Here is a 17,820-nt window from a genome sequence, read left to right as displayed (position 1 = left end):
CACAAGGGATCCCTGGGTGGCACAGCGGTCTGGCGCCTGCCTTTGGCCCAGGGCGCGATCCTGGAGACCCGGGATCGAGTCCCACGTTGGGCTCCCGGTGCATGGAGCCTGCTTCTCCTCTGCCTGTGTCTCTGCCTCATTCTCTCTCTCTCTGTGACTATCACAAATAAATAAAAATTTAAAAAAAAAATTAAAAAAAAATATATACACAAAAATTTAAAAAAAATTCTTCTTAGTTACATATTTTTTGTCCAGCATCAAATTATGGCTTTATTTGATTGAGGAATGTAGAAGTGTAGTAAGATAATCTGGTCCAAGGCAGTGTATCTTTAAAAACAAATATTCTAATAGACCACTACAATGTGCATTGGGGTATATATCTAATATATGTAGAAGAGTATAATATCTAACACTATCCTAACACCAGAAATCTTCTGCCTTCAAACAAAAGGCACTCACTTGTCCAGTGGAATCCTGTTCTGTGTATCCTTTCTCAATTTGATGAGCTCAAGCCTCCCCAAGGTATCCACTTACTCCAAATTTATTCATATGACTAACATAGCTATTCTCTACTTCAACCTCCTATCAGGAAACATTGAGTCAATAAGTGAAATAATATTGAGGTTTCTGGGGAATGCAGGAGAGAACATTTTTCTATTTGGGCACCAAGATATTTGTACCAGGAAAAGCTACATTGGTGTTCCAGCTGGCTGATAACTGTCTGAAACCCCAAATTCTCCAACTCATTTTATGTTGACAAACGTCCCTCTGTTGGTGTTTGACAAAGGAACGTTCAACTGCTTCTCTGCAAATTGCTTGGAAGGAAGCACCTTCCTTCTCAGCTCTAATATGGTTTATTTAACAGCAATGCCAAACAGCACATGCTCTCCTAGAGATCATAGCAGTCTCCGTGGTTAAGTAGGAAACCTTTGAAACTGATCAAGCTCCAATTCCCATGTGCCTTGTTTGACATTAACTGCTGCTTGCCCTTTTATCCAACTTCTCTGGATACAGAAGCCAGGCGACTTAAAAAAAAAAAAAAATTCCTAAGGGATGGACAGAAGGAAGGGACCCTATTTCCTGATAATAGTAGAATTCCAAAATTAGTCTTACAAACAAAGGAGGGAGGAGACCTTGAGATCATTGAATTCCCACAGCTGATATAGCTAGCAAAGGTCCAAATTTTGGACCCCTACCAAAATTTCAGAATGGATCTTCTTACCTTTTGTTAATTATAAAATAAATAGATTTCCAGGCCTTTTGGAAAGGAAGGGCCTAAATAGGCAGTTTGAAATTGAAAGCACCTAAATTTTGTATTTACTTAACAAGATACAACTGATCTTCAGCTCATGGGTATCTTCTTCAAGTTTATAAAGTTTAACTAAAATAGATAAAAGAGGGCATTAAGGGATGCCTGGGTGGCTCAGTCAGTTAAGTGCCTGTCTTTGGCTCAGGGCATGATTCTGGAGTTCTGGGATCCAGCCCCACATCAGGTTCCTCACTCACTAGGGAGTCTTTCTCCCTCTGCCCCTCCCCCTGTTCATGCTCTCTCTCTCTCTCTCTCTCTCTCAAATAAATAAATAAAATCTTAAAAAAAAAATAGAGGTCAGTGAGAGGTATTTTTGTTTTTTGTCCAGAAAGTTTTCCCATTTTCTTTTTATCTGATAACATGTAGTCCTTGACTTCTGGCTCATGACACAGGTGTGGTCCTTCTAGCATCCCACTGCCTTGGCCACAGCAATTGATCCATGGGTTAGAATGTGACACAATCGTGGTTGATCAAATTCCTTCTGTGAGACTCTGAATAGATTCTGTGAGAAAGAAGTTCTGTTCCCTGGAGTCGGGTATAAAGTTCTTTGTTGCAAGTATTATAAGCCAACACTGACTACTTAATGCAAAAAAAAAAAAAAAAAAAGACTTGGAATGGGAGTAAGATAACTAGTCACAAGGTTTCCCCTGGGCCAAGGAGGAAGGGACATTGTGGTGAACAATCCCATAGAACTTCAGAAAATGGGAGAGGAACTCTTTCCCCACAGAAAATCATGCTTCTTGCACCAAAAGAAAGAGGGAAGTGGTTCTGAGCAGGCAGAAACAGATGTCCACTATAGACCGAGGCAGCCAGGGTGTCTTTTCTGGTCTGTGCATGCAGTAGCTCAAGTAGGACCAGTAGCAAAGAGGAGCCAAATGAGCAGTCCATGTCCTGTGTCTCAGCCTTCTTGCTGCTTTTCTGCTTACACTTGTTCCATTTTGGTCTTTGTCCCTGGCAACCAACAAAATTCTAGGCAAATTAGGCAACACCTAATTTTCACATGAGTGATTTTCAGGCCTAGAGGTTTCTAGGATGTCCTTTTGAAAATTAGAACCACCCTAAATTTGCATATAGTGAATAACATTTCTCAGGATCTTCATGAAATACACCCCTAAGCTTTGCAGGGACTCCTGGAGCAGTTGCTTATCCTTGAGGGAACTTCTGAAATCAGACTTTGGCTGTGGGACTCCATTTCAGGAAGCCACACTATTTCAGAAAGACTTTGGAGGACAAAGGAAGAAACAAACTGACAGGCAATCTCTGAATGAGACTTAGATATTATAAAGACAAATAGACAAATTTACCTATGAGGTAAATATTAGAACTCCTTAGGAACTTCTTATACTTAGCACATCTTGAAGTTACCATTCCTATACTCTCATTGTCCCTATTCTTAATTACTGTTGTTTCTTGGTCTACATGTAAAATATCCCACCTTGAAATAGCTTCTATTATTTGAGGATTCAATAGGAATGCTTATTTTTTTTAAGATTTTACTATTTATTCATGAGAGACACACACAGAGAGAGAGAGAGAGAGAGAGAGAGAGAGAGGCAGAGACATAGGGAGAAGCAGGCTCCATGCAGGAAGCCCCACGTGGGACTCCATCCTTGATCTCCAGGATCACGCCCTGGGCTGAAGGGGGCGCTAAACCGCTGAGCCACCCAGGCTGCTCTCAATAAGAATGCTTTATAGAAACCCCTTTTCCGCAGATGTTGGCATAATAATATGTATGTTTGAGGGGGAAATCTCCACATTTTGTTTTCCTAAGTTGTTGTCACCTTCTGTCAAGGCAGTCACAGCCTTGGCAGCAGTAGAGAAGTACAGGCTGCCTGTTCATGCTTTGCCCAGGTATCAGACCAAACCCTGTGCAGCCTGATGAAATGGGTGAACAGTGCATTTTGACAAGGTCCCAGCATTTGAAACAATGAAATCCCAAGGCCTTCCTTGTTACTTTCTTTGAAAATTCTGGTAGGATAAATATCTGTGTTCAGTGGTGAAAGAGGGTTGCACACAGAGCTATTGATCAAGTATTTGATTCTTAGTCTGAGGAAGACTTTCAAAGTGCTAGACTTAGAGAAAGTCAAGAGGACAGGATGACATTGCTGAGAAAACCTAGACACAAATGGACAACTACACAAGATTGGCCTTACTCCAGTAAATAGGAATATGACCTCTCTCTAAATGCTTGGAACTCTACCAAGTTAAGATTTTATGTGGGCCCAAAGCACTCTCATTAAAATGCACTTAAACCTGACAGGGTGTTAGTCATTACATCCTAGTGAGGATCATTTTAATCACAGTTTTTTCTCCCCAGTTGAGACAAAATTCACATAAAATACACCATGTTAACCAACTTAAAGTGTACGATTCATTCATTTTTCTATCTTAACAATGTTGTGCAACCACTGTCCCTGTTTAATTCCAGAACGTTCTTATCACCTCAAATCCCAGTTTTTTGACACCTACATGCAATAGGAGCTTTGATCCTGAGTGAGTTTGCGGGAGGAGAGAAAATAGGAGGGCTGAGTCCTCAGGGGAGGGGAGGAGACATCATGATAAAAGATACTCTTGAAATATTGATCACGGTTTGCTGTGGGATGTTGACAAAGAGATAAATTTCCAGATTTTTTTAAAACAATATAGAACAGCAGTAGTCTAATTCTTAAAATTAACAGTGTTTAAAAACTGTCTTGTGCCACTGAAAATTACCAAAATGTCAGTCCTTGTCCATGCCTCCCAGAAAAGAATGCACTCTGAGTTCTGAATCAGCTTCCCCTGGGATATACCTGCACTAACTGGGAGTATCTTCTTAACAGAAATAAAACCAAAAGATAATTTAGAGTTGATATGGCTGTCACTGGGGCAGTGGGAACTTGCATGTCGGAGCTAGATACCTTATTTGGTATACTAGCTATGCATATTAGGAGGAAAGAATTAAAAGGAAAAGAAATTCAAAAGAGTGCTTTGTACACTTGCTTGAAATCTATCAACCAGGCCCCTGATGTTCGGGTCAAAGGTAGGAGCTTTCCTCACGGCAAGTGACTTAATGCTCATGTCCCAACAATGAGTTAGTCACAAATGTCTTATGCAGAGTAACTTTAAGTCAAAGGAAGCAGAGACAGTTTTTGAAATTTAACCTTAGTTTCCTGCTTACTAAGGTTTACCAGAAGGTGACTCTAAATGGGTACAATAGACACTTCACTGAATTATGGTAGTAAATAAAGCAATAAGCCCTTGGAGTGCAGGCTGTGGAAATGACGGAAGAAATCTGCCTTGGGCTGTGATTATTTGCACAAAGCAAAATCAACAAACAACACTCAGGCTGTAAGTAAGTTTCCTGCTGTGCCAGTTTTATAATAAAAGTGTTTTTCTTTTCAGTTGAACTTTCCATTGACTTAAATCATTTATTTCCTTGGAGGTAATTTAAGTACATAGCCAGTGAAGTAGTTTACTGTGTTTATATGAAAAGGAAAAGTTCGGTAGCTCACTGCTCGTCAATGTGAATATGCTTAAAGGTATTCCTGATATTCTGGAATATCCCTCTGGATCAGAGAAGCTGAATGGCAACCTAAAAATATAGACTTAGAAAAATGAACCAAACAAAGAAAAAAATGCACATTTGGGTAAAAGATATTCTAATTTATCTGGAAATATCTTAATCTGCTTGTCAGAACTATAGGCATCAATCTGTAACCATAACAGAAAAATAGCTTTATGTTAATTCCGGTATCATGTCATTTAGAATAAAATTTTTTTCCCTCTTGCAATTCCAATTGTTGCAAAAGGCAAGCCCTCAGACTAGGCAATCATGATATCACTTGATGGAGGCTGGAAGGGGACTCCTTTCTCAAAGTGGTTCACTGTCTATTTTTATGAGGTCTGAAATTATACCATTGGACATTTATTTCCTGGATTATGAAGGTCTTTTGTTCATCAAGAAGAATCTATTTAAAAAATGCAAATACTCATGGATGGGTGACTCATTAAACATTACATTTTATTTTAACTTGACCACTAGTTGAGAGTGTTTTGGACAAGTTGATTTTGTCCCTCACTCTTTCTTTCTAGTAATGGATTACCTCTTCCTTGAAGGAAGTGCTTCTTTCCAAATCCAGCCCTGTATTTCTAGTGGGAACTGCCAGTCAGAACCTTCTTCTTTTCCACTCTGATTTCCCTCTACCCCACCCCCAGTGGCAGGTGCATGACTGAAGCCTGTCCAACCATAGTTCCTCACCTCTGGCCACAGACTGGTTCATGTCCTCACATGGGTGCCCAACCCAAGCCAGGACAGAGTGCTTTATTGTACTTTTTATAACTGGAGTTAGTGGAAAAATGCCTTCTTTTCTCTCTGGAGGGAAGATGAGGGCAGCCCATAGTTGCTAATGGCCATGTTTCCAGTCTCTTCTGACATCTCATTTGAGAGAATGAAGTCTCAATGAAGAGAGAAGCAGAGATGAGAGACAGTGTTCTGATGGTATCTGAGACTGTATCCACTGGACTATATGGCTCATAGCATGCCCTTTCTTAGTTTGTTTACACTTGTGCCAATAAATCACCCTTTCTCCTTAAGCTGTTATGACTGGGACATCTGTCATTTGCAAACAGAGATCTGAGAACTGAAAACAAACATTTTATAAAAGGACACAAGATAACTGGGGAAAGGGTGTTGTTCTAGTCTAGGAATGTGTGTGTGGGAGGTGGGTCAGTCCTATTTGTTGTGTGGTTAAATGGAGGTCATTGTGTGTTAAAGTTACCAACATCTTTGCAGGCTTTACTTTCAAGTGTATTGAGAGGTAGGACAAGGTGACCAAAGTCTCTGAGAATGAAAACTAATATGACTCTGGGGCCACAAGTACTTTAACAATCTCTTGAGCTATTGAATTCAGGTTGAGGAACGTGGGAGCAAAGGCAGAGCAAGAAAGCGCAATTATTTAAGTCAGTTCAGTTTTCCACCAAATAAGAGAAGCAACATATAGGTCCAAAGAGTCACTGTTTTCATTCATAAATGACCTTAGAATACCTGTCTTTATTTAAATTTATATCTATTCACCATACGTTAGGGTTTTATGTTTTTTTCTGTACTGGTAGCTTTAAGAAAAAACAACAAATATAGAGATAAAATGGACAAAGAAGGTGGGATTTCATGTTTTCTAAGCACTCTCAAATCATTAGAGTCCTGGTACTTCTGTGTTATTTTAATTTTGGCGTACTAAAATATCAAAGGGACACAATTGTTATTAGGCAGCGAATGATACTTTTGTCAACAATGAGATTTATATACCTTGCAATAAGATCTTTTATTCACTAGATTCAAAATAGGGTTGAGAAGTTGAAAGCTTCTCTCAGGTGAACTAGAGAACTTTCTCCAAAGTGATGTACAATCATTATCAGCTTCTTGTTATGCAACTATCTTGAAATCTGGCTATGATGCCCTAGAATAAAGACCTTTAAATGGATAATATCCTTGGATGGATTTTATTCTCTAACTTTTCATGGTGGTAAAAGCCAATTCATAAGTTATCATTATATTCTGTGGGAAGAGAAAAACAAATTGCCCTTCAGCATGTGTTTCAAGATGACTGTGTTACATGCCATTTCAACCCTGGGAAAGCGCTATTCAAAATAGAAAATTAATAGCAAACTCATTTTAAAGGTTTACCATGTGGCCAGGATGCTGGACGTGTCTCACTCCCTGAAGCCACCACATCGCCTACCTTCTCCTCCTCCATTTATTTCCACGATCCTCCTCTTTTTCCAGAATTATTCATGAGTAATAAAGGAAGCCGGAGTAAGAATAATGGCATATTTCTGGCTTTATAAGAGTGCCACACATGAGAGGAAGGCATTGATCCAGAGGACCACAGTTTTCTGAGCGATTCACCAGGCAGAACGAGGCTTGCTCGCTGCTGTAGAGCAGGAATGAAGTAGCCTGCTGTGTCGGAGGTACGCAGACACACTGGGTAGGGTAAGTGGCTGTCTGGAGGCGGACTGCCTAGGTGTTGCTCACACTTGTCTAACCTGGGGCAAAGTAATCAACATCCCTAAGCCTCCGCTTATTCTTCTGGAATCCATAAATGTACTTACTTCAGAGGCTCTTCTGAGAATTAAATACATGTGAAGTGCTTAGCGAATGCCTGGCACATAGTTTTGAATGTTAACTCGTATCATTCCTAATGAGGACAGTCTGAGGGGTTTTCCTTCCCGAATGTGTGTTGATAGTCCCTTAGAGAAGACTTGTTCAAAAATCCAAACCAAAATCACTAACATTCTTCTGAATCACCCAGATAGCATCCTCACCCAGCCTTCCCTGCTTGGTCCTGGCTCGTTTGTTGGCCCTGTGTTAAAACGCTCACTGTTCAGCTTCCTGTGCCTGCCTGAGCAAACAAGCCTGTCCACACTTGGAGACAAACTCCACTCCTCACTCCACTCCAGAGCTTCATCCCTCACTTCTTCCTTAGACTCTGCCCTTCCCTCACTGCCACCCAGCTTGTGCAAAGACACTTATCAGGTCTATTTAGCCCAGCTCCTCAGCTTCAGGAACCTCAGTTGCTCTAAGGGACCTCTTCTTCATTCTCAACCTCACTTAACAGTGAAAGTGAACCCAGCCAGGAGTCAGTAATTGGTGTAATGCCACTGTTCATGTGGAATGGAGGTCAGGCCAGGCCAGGCCAGGCCAGGCCAGGCCAGCATGGCTGCCTGGCACCAGAGCCCTGCTTTTTGCTCTGTTGCCAGTAAAACTATATACCTCACACAGGATGGAGGCCAGTGTGCAACTGTCACATGGTAATACTGACCTCTAGGGGCTGGCTTCCCTTCACATAGAGTCCTTATCTTCTCATTGAGTTCCAGAACTGTGATGGCAGCCTCTTGCTTCGCTGTTGCCAAATCAGTTTGCAGCTTTTTCAGTTTCCTTTTGTGCTTTAGTTTCTTGAAAAAATAAGAGTTTCTGTCACTAGAGACAGATGCATCAAAGGAATAAAAAGAACTAATGAAGTCTGAACAAACATGGCCTTTGAAGCCCAGCTTTGATTAACTGTTCCCTGTTTATCAAGCTTGAATCCTTTCTGCAGTCTGTGGAACCGAGTGCATGTGCTCCTGTCAAAGCATTCCAATACCTAGCAACCAAAGCCACTCTCTACATCAGGGTATCTTTTACCCTCTCTAAGGGTTTTAATCTGCATCTGAACTTTGTATTTTGGTTGCTTATAATAGAGGCAGTTAGAAAGCAACTCTAGTCAGTGGTTGGCATTTTACACTGAGGTGTCAATGCCTAAAAGTGTCTGATTTTTTTTTTCCCAGTCTGTAAGAAAACTCACGTGAAAGAGGGAGCCTCTTTCAGAGAGCCTTTCTTCTGTGTCATTTTCCACTCTGACACCATAAAGGTTTGTGTTCAAATAATCTCTGAAGAGTGGGATGCTACCATGAAATGCTGATATTTACAGATATTTTCTGTGGCATCTGTATAGGGAAAGTGGTCAGGAGTACAAATCACTAAGCAATAGAAGATAGGAATTGCTTGCTATAAAATAGTCTGATTTTTGACATTGAAATCTTTGAAAGAACTACTTTAGGAAGTTGTTGCCTAACCAAAGGATTCACCTGGAGACTTTATAACTAGAAAGCTCCTTTTATGGATTTCAAAATGAAATCAATTTGTCAAAATTAGATTTATCTATCGTTGCGGAAAAACTGTTGTGAAAAGTGTTGTATTTACGCTTGTGTTGCTGCCTTTCCACTGAAGAGCTCACTTTGCCAAGTCTTTGTGGATGGGTAATTAGGAAGCCCAGAAAATAAATGACTAACATTTCTTATCAGACATAAATCTTGAGATAGGGAAAGGAATGGTTTTTGTACATCAGGGGAAACTTTAGGTAGCAGGGAATCACTTTTTTTTTTTTTTTTTTGTGAGTAAAGCCAGTAAAATCAGTTCATCAAAGATGGGATTATATAGACATAGATAACCCCATTTTAAATACAGGTTGTCTTTCAGACCAGAGCAGGATTAGGATTTCATGAAAGCTGAATTAATGCCATACATGTGGCTAAAAGAGAATGTTATTCAAATGATAATGGTAGTCATGGAACTTCTTTAAAGGGAGTTGGAGGGGTAGACTGGCATGGTTCACCAACAGAGTGCAGATAAGAGGTGCCCTGATCCACACAACATGAGTTTCTGGTCTGCTCAGCAGTTCTCTTAGAGTGTAGCTAGTATTCACATATTCATTTCATCTTTGTACTAATTATGAAGCACCCCTTTGGTGTCAGGCATAGTGCTGGCCAGCTGTTGAAAAATCAATGCTGATAAGGCTCCATACCAGTAAGACCTTCTTTACTGAGTTTCTGTTCACAAAAACCCTTCACCATCTGGCTGGTCCTGTAGATTAGTTCAGAGAGAGATGGAGTTGATCAAGAAATATCTGGGCCTGGGTATTTGATAGCTAGCTATATTTCCCATAGTAAACTATAAGGTTGGCATGCTCATCCATACCACCCTCTCTCGTAAGTTGGTTTGTGCCCGCTCATTCCTGAGGATCTCGTCCATCCCAGGCCTGAGGTGATAATGCCGGTGAGGCCCTGTGTGGTCTTCAGTGTCCTTTCCTGATGCTACTTCAAGACTGTCCCTAGCATCTGGGTGGCTCAGTGGTTGAATGTCTACCTTTGGCACAGGGTGTGATCCTGGGGTCCTGGGATCGAGTCCCAGATCAGTCTCCCTGCAAGTGCTGCTCTCCCTCTGCCTATGTCTCTGCCTCTCTCTCTATGTCTCTCATGAATGAATGAATAAAATCTTTAAAAAAAAAAAATACTGTCCATGCTCAGACTTTTCAAATTTTGTTTTTATCATTTAGAACTTTGGGGCTAGAATGTGGGAGGAGTGATACAGAGAGAAAGAGTGGCAAAGGGATTTGGAAGAGAGCGCTAACTAAAAGTATCAGAAAAGAACCAAAAACAGTAACAGCATGCAAATTGACGCATTAGGGTAAGTGTGTGGATGAATGCACTCTACATGGACATACGTAAAAAAGTGAGATGGGATGATGGGTGGAAAGAGATATTGATAGGTGATGTGGTAATGGTGTCTAGTTATTAAGTATGTGGGTATTTACTAGAAAATTCTTTCAGCTTTTCTGTGTTGGAAATCTTGTTTACTGCAATATTGATAGGAGTAGGCACAGAAGACTGCATTTCCTTACATTGCTTGTCTCTTAATTCTTAATAGATGGTATTCACCTTCTTTTCAGAATGTGTTATAATGCAGATCAGTATTTTCCTGGAAACTTTTCTCAAAGTAAGCATTGATAGTATATAAACAAAAGCAAAAACTAAAAGCAACTTGGAGAGATTTGGTGAGGTGGCCTCTGGGAACTGGGGTGGTGTCACCAAGGAAAAGTCTTATCAAGCTACATTTCTCTTTCAATAGGATGACTGGATGGATAGAATAACTTGATGGATATGTCTTAATATAAAGATGTGATGATTCTTAGTGCCAGTTAAACATTTCAGCCCTTCAGTTAAAAAAACTTAATTCCTTTAAGTTTTTAAAGAAAAAAAAATAAATTTCCAGGGGCCTCGGTGGCTCAATCAGTTAAGCATTTGACTCTTGGTTTTGACTCAGGCCATAATCTCAGGGTCTTGGGATCAAGCCCCTTTTTGAGCCCTTCATCTGGCACCATGCTTTGCAGTGAGTCTGCTTGGGATTCTCTCTCTACCACCTCCTACTCACACACTCTGTCTCTCTCTCTCTAAAATAAGTAAATGGGGATCCCTGGGTGGCGCAGCAGTTTGGCGCCTGCCTTTGGCCCAGGGCGCGATCCTGGAGACCCGGGATCGAATCCCACGTCGGGCTCCCGGTGCATGGAGCCTGCTTCTCCCTCTGCCTGTGTCTCTGCCTCTTTCTCTCTCTCTGTGACTATCATAAAAACAACAACAACAAAAATAAATAAATAAATAAATAAATAAATAAATAAATAAATAAATAAAATAAGTAAATGAATCTTAAAAAAAAATTCCAATTTCCAGACCACCTTTTTGTCTTTCCCTTGTGGTGATCATATATTTTGCCTTTTTTATTGTTATAATATTTGTCTTATGATCTAAGAAAGAAACTGAGGATATTTGTTTAAAGAGGACAGTATACAAGGGAGTTACAATGTCTGACTTCAGTAATCTAAGGTACTATTTAAGAGGAGAGGAAATTGAGTTAGACAGTATTATTCTAGATACCATGGGGAACAACAGGTATAAAATGCAAGAGGAGGCAAATTTTGGCACAGCATGAGAAAGCACCCTCCAACAATCAGAGCTGCATTCATTACAAGATAGGATGGGTCCTGTCAAAGGCCTCCTGCTCCGGAAATGATCAAGCAGAGGCTGGATGAACATCTTTAGGCAGGCCCACAGTAACCTCTGGGACCTAGGTCAAGAGGTAATTAGAGGTCTGGCTCACCTCCAATTCTTTCCACCTCTGGCTTCCTCCAGCCTCTGAGGGGCACTGCACATGCATGAATGGACACATCAGCCCTCAGAGTCTCTAAAGTGGGTACAGTTTTCAGGGACCCCTTAAAAATAACTCTTGAATTATGAGATGTTGCATAAGAAGGTAAAAGAGGCCCCCAGGGCCCTCAGAACCCAAGGATAACGTGACTCAAAATGTGCAAACTTTATTATTTAGCTATAAGGAAAGGGGAAGGGAAATTTAGATTGAAGTTAAAAATTGAATAAAGAACCAAAATTGATTGCTAAGATTTCTGTGGGGACCTTTTGGTTATTCAGATAAATTTTAAAAGAGTTTAACATCTTTTTTTTTTTTTTCCTTTTCTTCAGACAGAACTGCTGTATGCCATTAATTCGTAGCTCTAACCTAGCCCTTTGGGCATTTCTAAAAATTCAGTTTGCCAACATGTTTTTTATTAGTCATAGACATCAAATGATTTCAGCAATGATAATATTTTCCTTTGCTTTTTTGGCTTTCTATAGCCAGGCAACCTAAGTGTTGTACTTGAACCTAATGGAGTCTGTTGTTGTCTCCTTAGTAACTAGGAACTCCTCTCCATGATTACTGAAAGGAGAGGAAGGCTTTATAGCTTGGAGGTAAATTCCTATTACCTTGCTCTTTTCCTACTTCTCCTAGAGGGTAGACCAAGGGAGGAAATCATGTACTCATGCAATGTTTTGAAAAGGAAATATCTATCCATATCACATTGCTGAATAGCTTGCATTATACCAAGTCATCGGGAATTAGAAACTGTCAGGGAACTATTTATAGATGAGTTACAACACAAAGTTGCCAGCATTGTTTAAAATTTTTTGGTCTTTCCACACACTTTGAACTGTGGCCTCAGATCCTGAGGCTGGGCTTTGTCATCTATTGGCCCTGAGAAATTGGGCTGGGCATATGACACTTCCAGGCCGTTGATCCCATATCATATAACACATAAATGACATACTCATACTATGTGACGTACACATAAATGGCAGTACCTAGTACTATGCCAAGGAGAGGATAGATCTTTCTGTTTTATCATTATTCCTTGAAACACATCAGGGAAACTCTCAACCCTCCCCTAAACATACTAAAGTATCTTTTCTAAAGATGTCTTAATCACACTTTAGAAAATGAAATCTGGGGATCCCTGGGTGGTGCAGTGGCTTGGCGCCTGCCTTTGGCCCAGGGCGTGATCCTGGAGACCCCGGATCAAATCCCACGTCGGGCTCCCGGTGCATGGAGCCTGCTTCTCCCTCTGCTTGTGTTTCTGCCTCTCTCTCTCTCTGTGTGACTATCATAGATAAATAAAAATAAAAAAAATGGAATCTGTACTTCATTGAAAGCAAGATTTCTCTTTTTTCAAGATTGGACTTGTTTTCTTTCTTTCTCCATCCCCATCTTCTACCAATTCCTCCTCCTTTTCCTTCTCCAAAATTAAGCTTTCTGCAGAACTGCATTGATCTCCTCCTCACTTTGTGTGGGTAGACAACACTTAATGTCCTGAAAACAGAGATGCAAATAGCCTTGATCCAATCTCCTGCCAGAGCTGGCCTGATGCCTGGCAAAGTAGGTGGCTGCCTCTGTGGAATGATGTGAGGAACTTCCTAAAGCCCTACCTCTTAATGCCTGTGGCATCTGTGGCAGGCTTGCTGGAGCATAGCTTCTTCCCACCTTGTCTGAAATCTACCCCATTCAGCCTACCTTCTTTACTTAGCATATATAATAACAAAGACCGGTTTTGTCTCCAGAGGACCACGGATAAAATGCTTACTACCAAGGAAATATAAGAGAATTTGATTTGAATACAGAACATATAAGCAGATTTCTCCTTTCATTTCTTTTCTAATAGTCCATTGTTAATAATAAAACTAATAAAAGTGATAGTAGCTTTTGGATACAACTTGGCTTAAAAAATCAATTTCACATCTCTTACTTTGTTTTATATTTATGCTATCCTTGGGTATATACTTTAGAAGTCCAGGAATGACAAATATGTGCCTCATAGCTTACTTTCTACTCCACAGTAGACCTTTGATTTCGGGATTCTTTTACCCTGGCTTGCCTACTTGGCTTCACCATCCTTAGTCCACACTCCCAGCAGCCACTGCTCATTGATAATACCTAATTGTTATTTATGATCCTGGATCTATTTTATAGGTGAGAGAGTTGAAGGCTCAGAGAACTTGAGCAGACCATGGTAACCATGATCTCTTAGAAAGTAAGCAGCTGAATTGACTTGAACCGAGTTTAATTCCAAAGGCTGATTTTTCTTCCCAGTGGCAGCATAAAGCTTTACTAATCAATAGCACTATTACTTTGTTAAATTACTTAAAGCTAACTTTTGATAGAGTGTGAATTGCTCTAATTAGGAGAAGCAGAAAGGCAATAAACCAGACTTGGTTATAAAAGAGCAACACTGAAGCATGGTGGTGAGACACTTGCAGCCTGGATTGCCATGATCTTGCTATATAGAGAACCTAAGAAATAAAACAAAGTTCTGATGAACCCAGCTAAGAGCTATCTGTGCCAGGTGTCTTAATTTCTCTCATCAGAGGGTCTGGAATTGATCCTGTCGATTGTGGCCATTCTGTTCAATCCTCTAAAGTGACAAATCAGATGAAACCTTCTTATATAACACCTTAAATGAAAAACCAAGCACAGAAGCAAAATGCAGGGATGCCTGGGGGGCTCAGCAGTTGAGCATCTGCCTTCAGCTCAGGGTGTGATCCAGAGGTCTGGGGATGGAGTCCCACATTGGGCTCCCTGCATGGAGCCTGCTTCTCCCTCTGCCTATGTCTCTGACTCTGTCTCTGTGTCTCTCATGAATAAATAAAATCTTAAAACAACAACTACAACAAAAACAAACAACAACAAAACAAACAAACAAACAAAAAACAAAATGCAGCCGAGTCTTCTTTCATTTAATAAGGTCTTTGGGGGAATTGTTAAAACACAAACCTTTAGACTTCATCTCAAACTTGACCAAGAGTTGAGCCTCACATGACCACTGTTGACATTTCACGACCAATAGTCAGACTTTGGAAATCACAGCTGATCCTCTTCAGCTCTTTGCAGTATCCCTTCCATTTGAGTAGCTTATTTTATGTTACTACATGCTATAGAAATAAATTTTAATTCTGTTCCCTATACCCAGGAAGTGTGGAATTTCTAATAAAAAGAAAACAAAATCCTAGTAACTAGACAGATATCTTGACTCACTAAAGGAGAGGAGTTTACCTATAATTGGAGCCAAGTCTCAGTTCTTTCCCTCTATGGGATAAATAATTATTAGAGACAGAGGCGGGGTTTGCCAGTAGATGTCCTAGTTTCCAGAAATGTCTGTGTAAGTGTTTATGTAAGACAAGTTACAAATTAATACAAGATAAAGAGATAACTTACACTTGGAGTGAATTCCAATGGTAAGATAGACGTTTCTAACAATAGAACGTTCAATAGTTGGAATTTATTGCCCTAAAAGACCATAAGTGGCCCTTCTTTCCATGTAGTATACAGATTATTATTGGAAATGTTCCAGAGAGAAGCTAATACTAACCACCTATGATATGCCTGGCATAGTTCTGAGAAGTTGATGCTTACTAGCTCATTTCATTTTTGTAGCAACTCAATGAAGTAGAACTACTATTAATTCCATTTTTAGATGCAAACACTGAAGCCTCAAATTCAGATTTTCTGACTCTTCATTTCAATGTTTGTGGGTCCCCCCACACATTATATCATGTTGCTCTTTGGCCATACAAGCTGAAGGGCCATGAAACAGGCATGTGATTGGAAATGGGCATAATAACTAAAATCCCTGACGTTTAAGATCCCAAAGTCAAAAATAATTATCTAGGCAGGCAGCCTTCCCTTAAATCCCTCTTCACACAGAGAGCTGGGAAGGACTGGATTCAGGTCACCTATACACACATATTGGGATTACATTTGATAGAAGGCAGAGTTGCTAGGTTATTGAGATCCCCCTCACTTCAAAGAAATGAACTGGACCAATGTCTACTGGTCCACTTGCCCTCATATAGAACTAAAATATCAGTATTCTAACAAACTCATTCCTAAGATTAAGGGGTACTGCCAACAAGCTTTTTTTGTGTGTGAATGTAGCCCTGCCTCATTCTTCTTACCCAGTACACATTAATCAGGCTGACCGCCAAGGCTGTTGAAAAAGAAAGAACCTACAGTCCCAACATTGCAATAAATAAGTTTTCATATTGGCAGAGCACAGCACAGAACAAAACCAAGTGTTCAATAGGTCACTCTCAAAAAGAAAATGTAGCTAGTGCTTGCTAAAGCCAAATCCAGTTTTTAGTCTTACAATCTCAAATCACACCCTGAGAAGAGAAAGAGGAATACATTGTCACATCTAACAAAACCTACCAGGAAGATGTTTCCCAGTCCAATCTTCCCTGGGGACAGAGAGAACCCAAAGGCCCAAAGCTGTATATGAAGCAATTTTAGTTTCTCAGCCCCACCTCTACCAGTATTGGTGTCATTGGCAAACTGCTCTAAAAAGTGATGTGGGTGGAAGAACACAGAAACCAGAGGACAGAGTATATAGGTAGGGAAGAAAGAATTCCCATGTCTGCTTTGTGAAAGTACTGCTAAGCTCTTCTAACATGACTATAAAAATGACGAAAAGCCTCTTCTCTGCAAAGGCTTTATAATTGGGCAGATACTTGTTTTTGCTTTGTTTTGTTTTGTTCTGTGCCCAGAACTCCTTTTGAACTTGACTAAGGCTGCCCTCTGGGAGGAAGTCAGCAGCTATTGGCCATCTGTGACTTACCTTGAATCATAAAGCAAAGGCATGTGTTTGAAGACTGGAAAATTGAGATGCTGAAACACCAAGGTGCTTAAATCACCTTGGAGGGTTTTCTGGTGCAGTAAAGAGAACCTAATAAGTTAACCTTCTCGGTAAATATATCTCTCCTTCAGAAATCCCACTATGCCCTGAAAGCAGAGCAATTATAGGGGATGCAAGCTCAGTGAGTACAAGAGCTGACCTTCAGACAACCTCAAAAATGATAAGGAACTCTAAATGGAAGAAAGGAAAATAATCATAAGAGGAGAAATGATTCTGATGTAGCATGAAAAAGCCTTGTACAGTATATAAGAGAAATTGGAGAGAGCAGTTTGTCCACCTAGGAAGTTTTCTGCAATATGTATCCTCTCCAATGGAATACAATATTTAAAAAACTGTTGCTTTCTGGGGCACCTCAGTGGCTCAGTTGGTTGAGCATCTGCCTTCAGCTTATCATGATCTTTGGGTCCTGAGTTGCACATCAGGTTCTCTGCTTAGCAGGGAATCTGCTTCTCCCTCTCCTTCTCCCTCGGCCCCTCCCCGCCCCCTGGCTTGTGTTTTCTCTCTCTCTCACTTTCTTAAACAAACAAACAAACAAACAAACAAACAAACTTTTTTTAAAAACTACTGCTTTCTTAATGCAGACTTGAAACAATTTTACAGCAGAAACTTTTTTTTGAAGATTTACTTATGGGGGGAGGCAGAGAGAGAGGGAAAGAAGCAGACTCCCCACTGGGTATGGAGCCCCACATGGGGCTCAATCTCACGACCCTAAGATTATGATCTGAGTCAAAATTAAGAGTCGGATACTTAACTGGCTGAGCCACCCAGATACCCCATATAACAGAAACTTCTAAGTGTAAGCGAAATGAATCTGATTTCATGTAAAAAACCCCTCTATTTATAATGTTAAAACTAAAAAAATGAATACATCGCTAGTGTTTTTTACATTGTTGAGTGGCATGACATTAATTAATGTCATTACTGCCATCATTATCTTAGAATCTTTACTCTTTAGAACTTCTGAGACAGCAGTTCTTAATAATTATTGAGCATAAATCTTTATAGTAATATTGGTTAGTTGAATATTATATAGCTGGAGTTAAATGAGTAATTTGTTTATTATCTAATTTTTCAATTGCTTTAATCTGGAAACAAAAGTAGTTTCTTAATGGCTAAAAATCTCAAGTCAAGCTTCCCCCTAAGAAAATT

At 40.1% G+C, this 17,820-nt stretch overlaps 1 protein-coding gene across 11 annotated transcripts in view; it reads right to left on the bottom strand.

The window, feature by feature from the left end:
* Window positions 1-17,820, bottom strand: part of CCDC192 (coiled-coil domain containing 192) — a 215,738-nt gene that overhangs the window by 57,479 nt on the left and 140,439 nt on the right. For 9 of the 11 annotated variants that reach the window (XM_072840859.1, XM_072840863.1, XM_072840860.1 and 6 more), the window contains one exon: window positions 8,107-8,239. In XM_072840859.1, coding sequence (XP_072696960.1) covers window positions 8,107-8,239 — 133 coding nt within the window. Of the gene's footprint in view, window positions 1-1,935; window positions 2,261-3,778; window positions 3,903-8,106; window positions 8,240-17,820 lie in introns of those variants that run through there. The other 2 variants (XM_072840861.1, XM_072840867.1) reach the window with 2 other exon arrangements.

Source organism: Canis lupus, chromosome 10, assembly GCF_048164855.1.
Source record: "Canis lupus baileyi chromosome 10, mCanLup2.hap1, whole genome shotgun sequence".
Taxonomy (NCBI): domain Eukaryota; kingdom Metazoa; phylum Chordata; class Mammalia; order Carnivora; family Canidae; genus Canis; species Canis lupus.
Note: the sequence above shows the minus strand (reverse complement) of the source record. Positions and strands in the feature narration are given on the sequence as shown.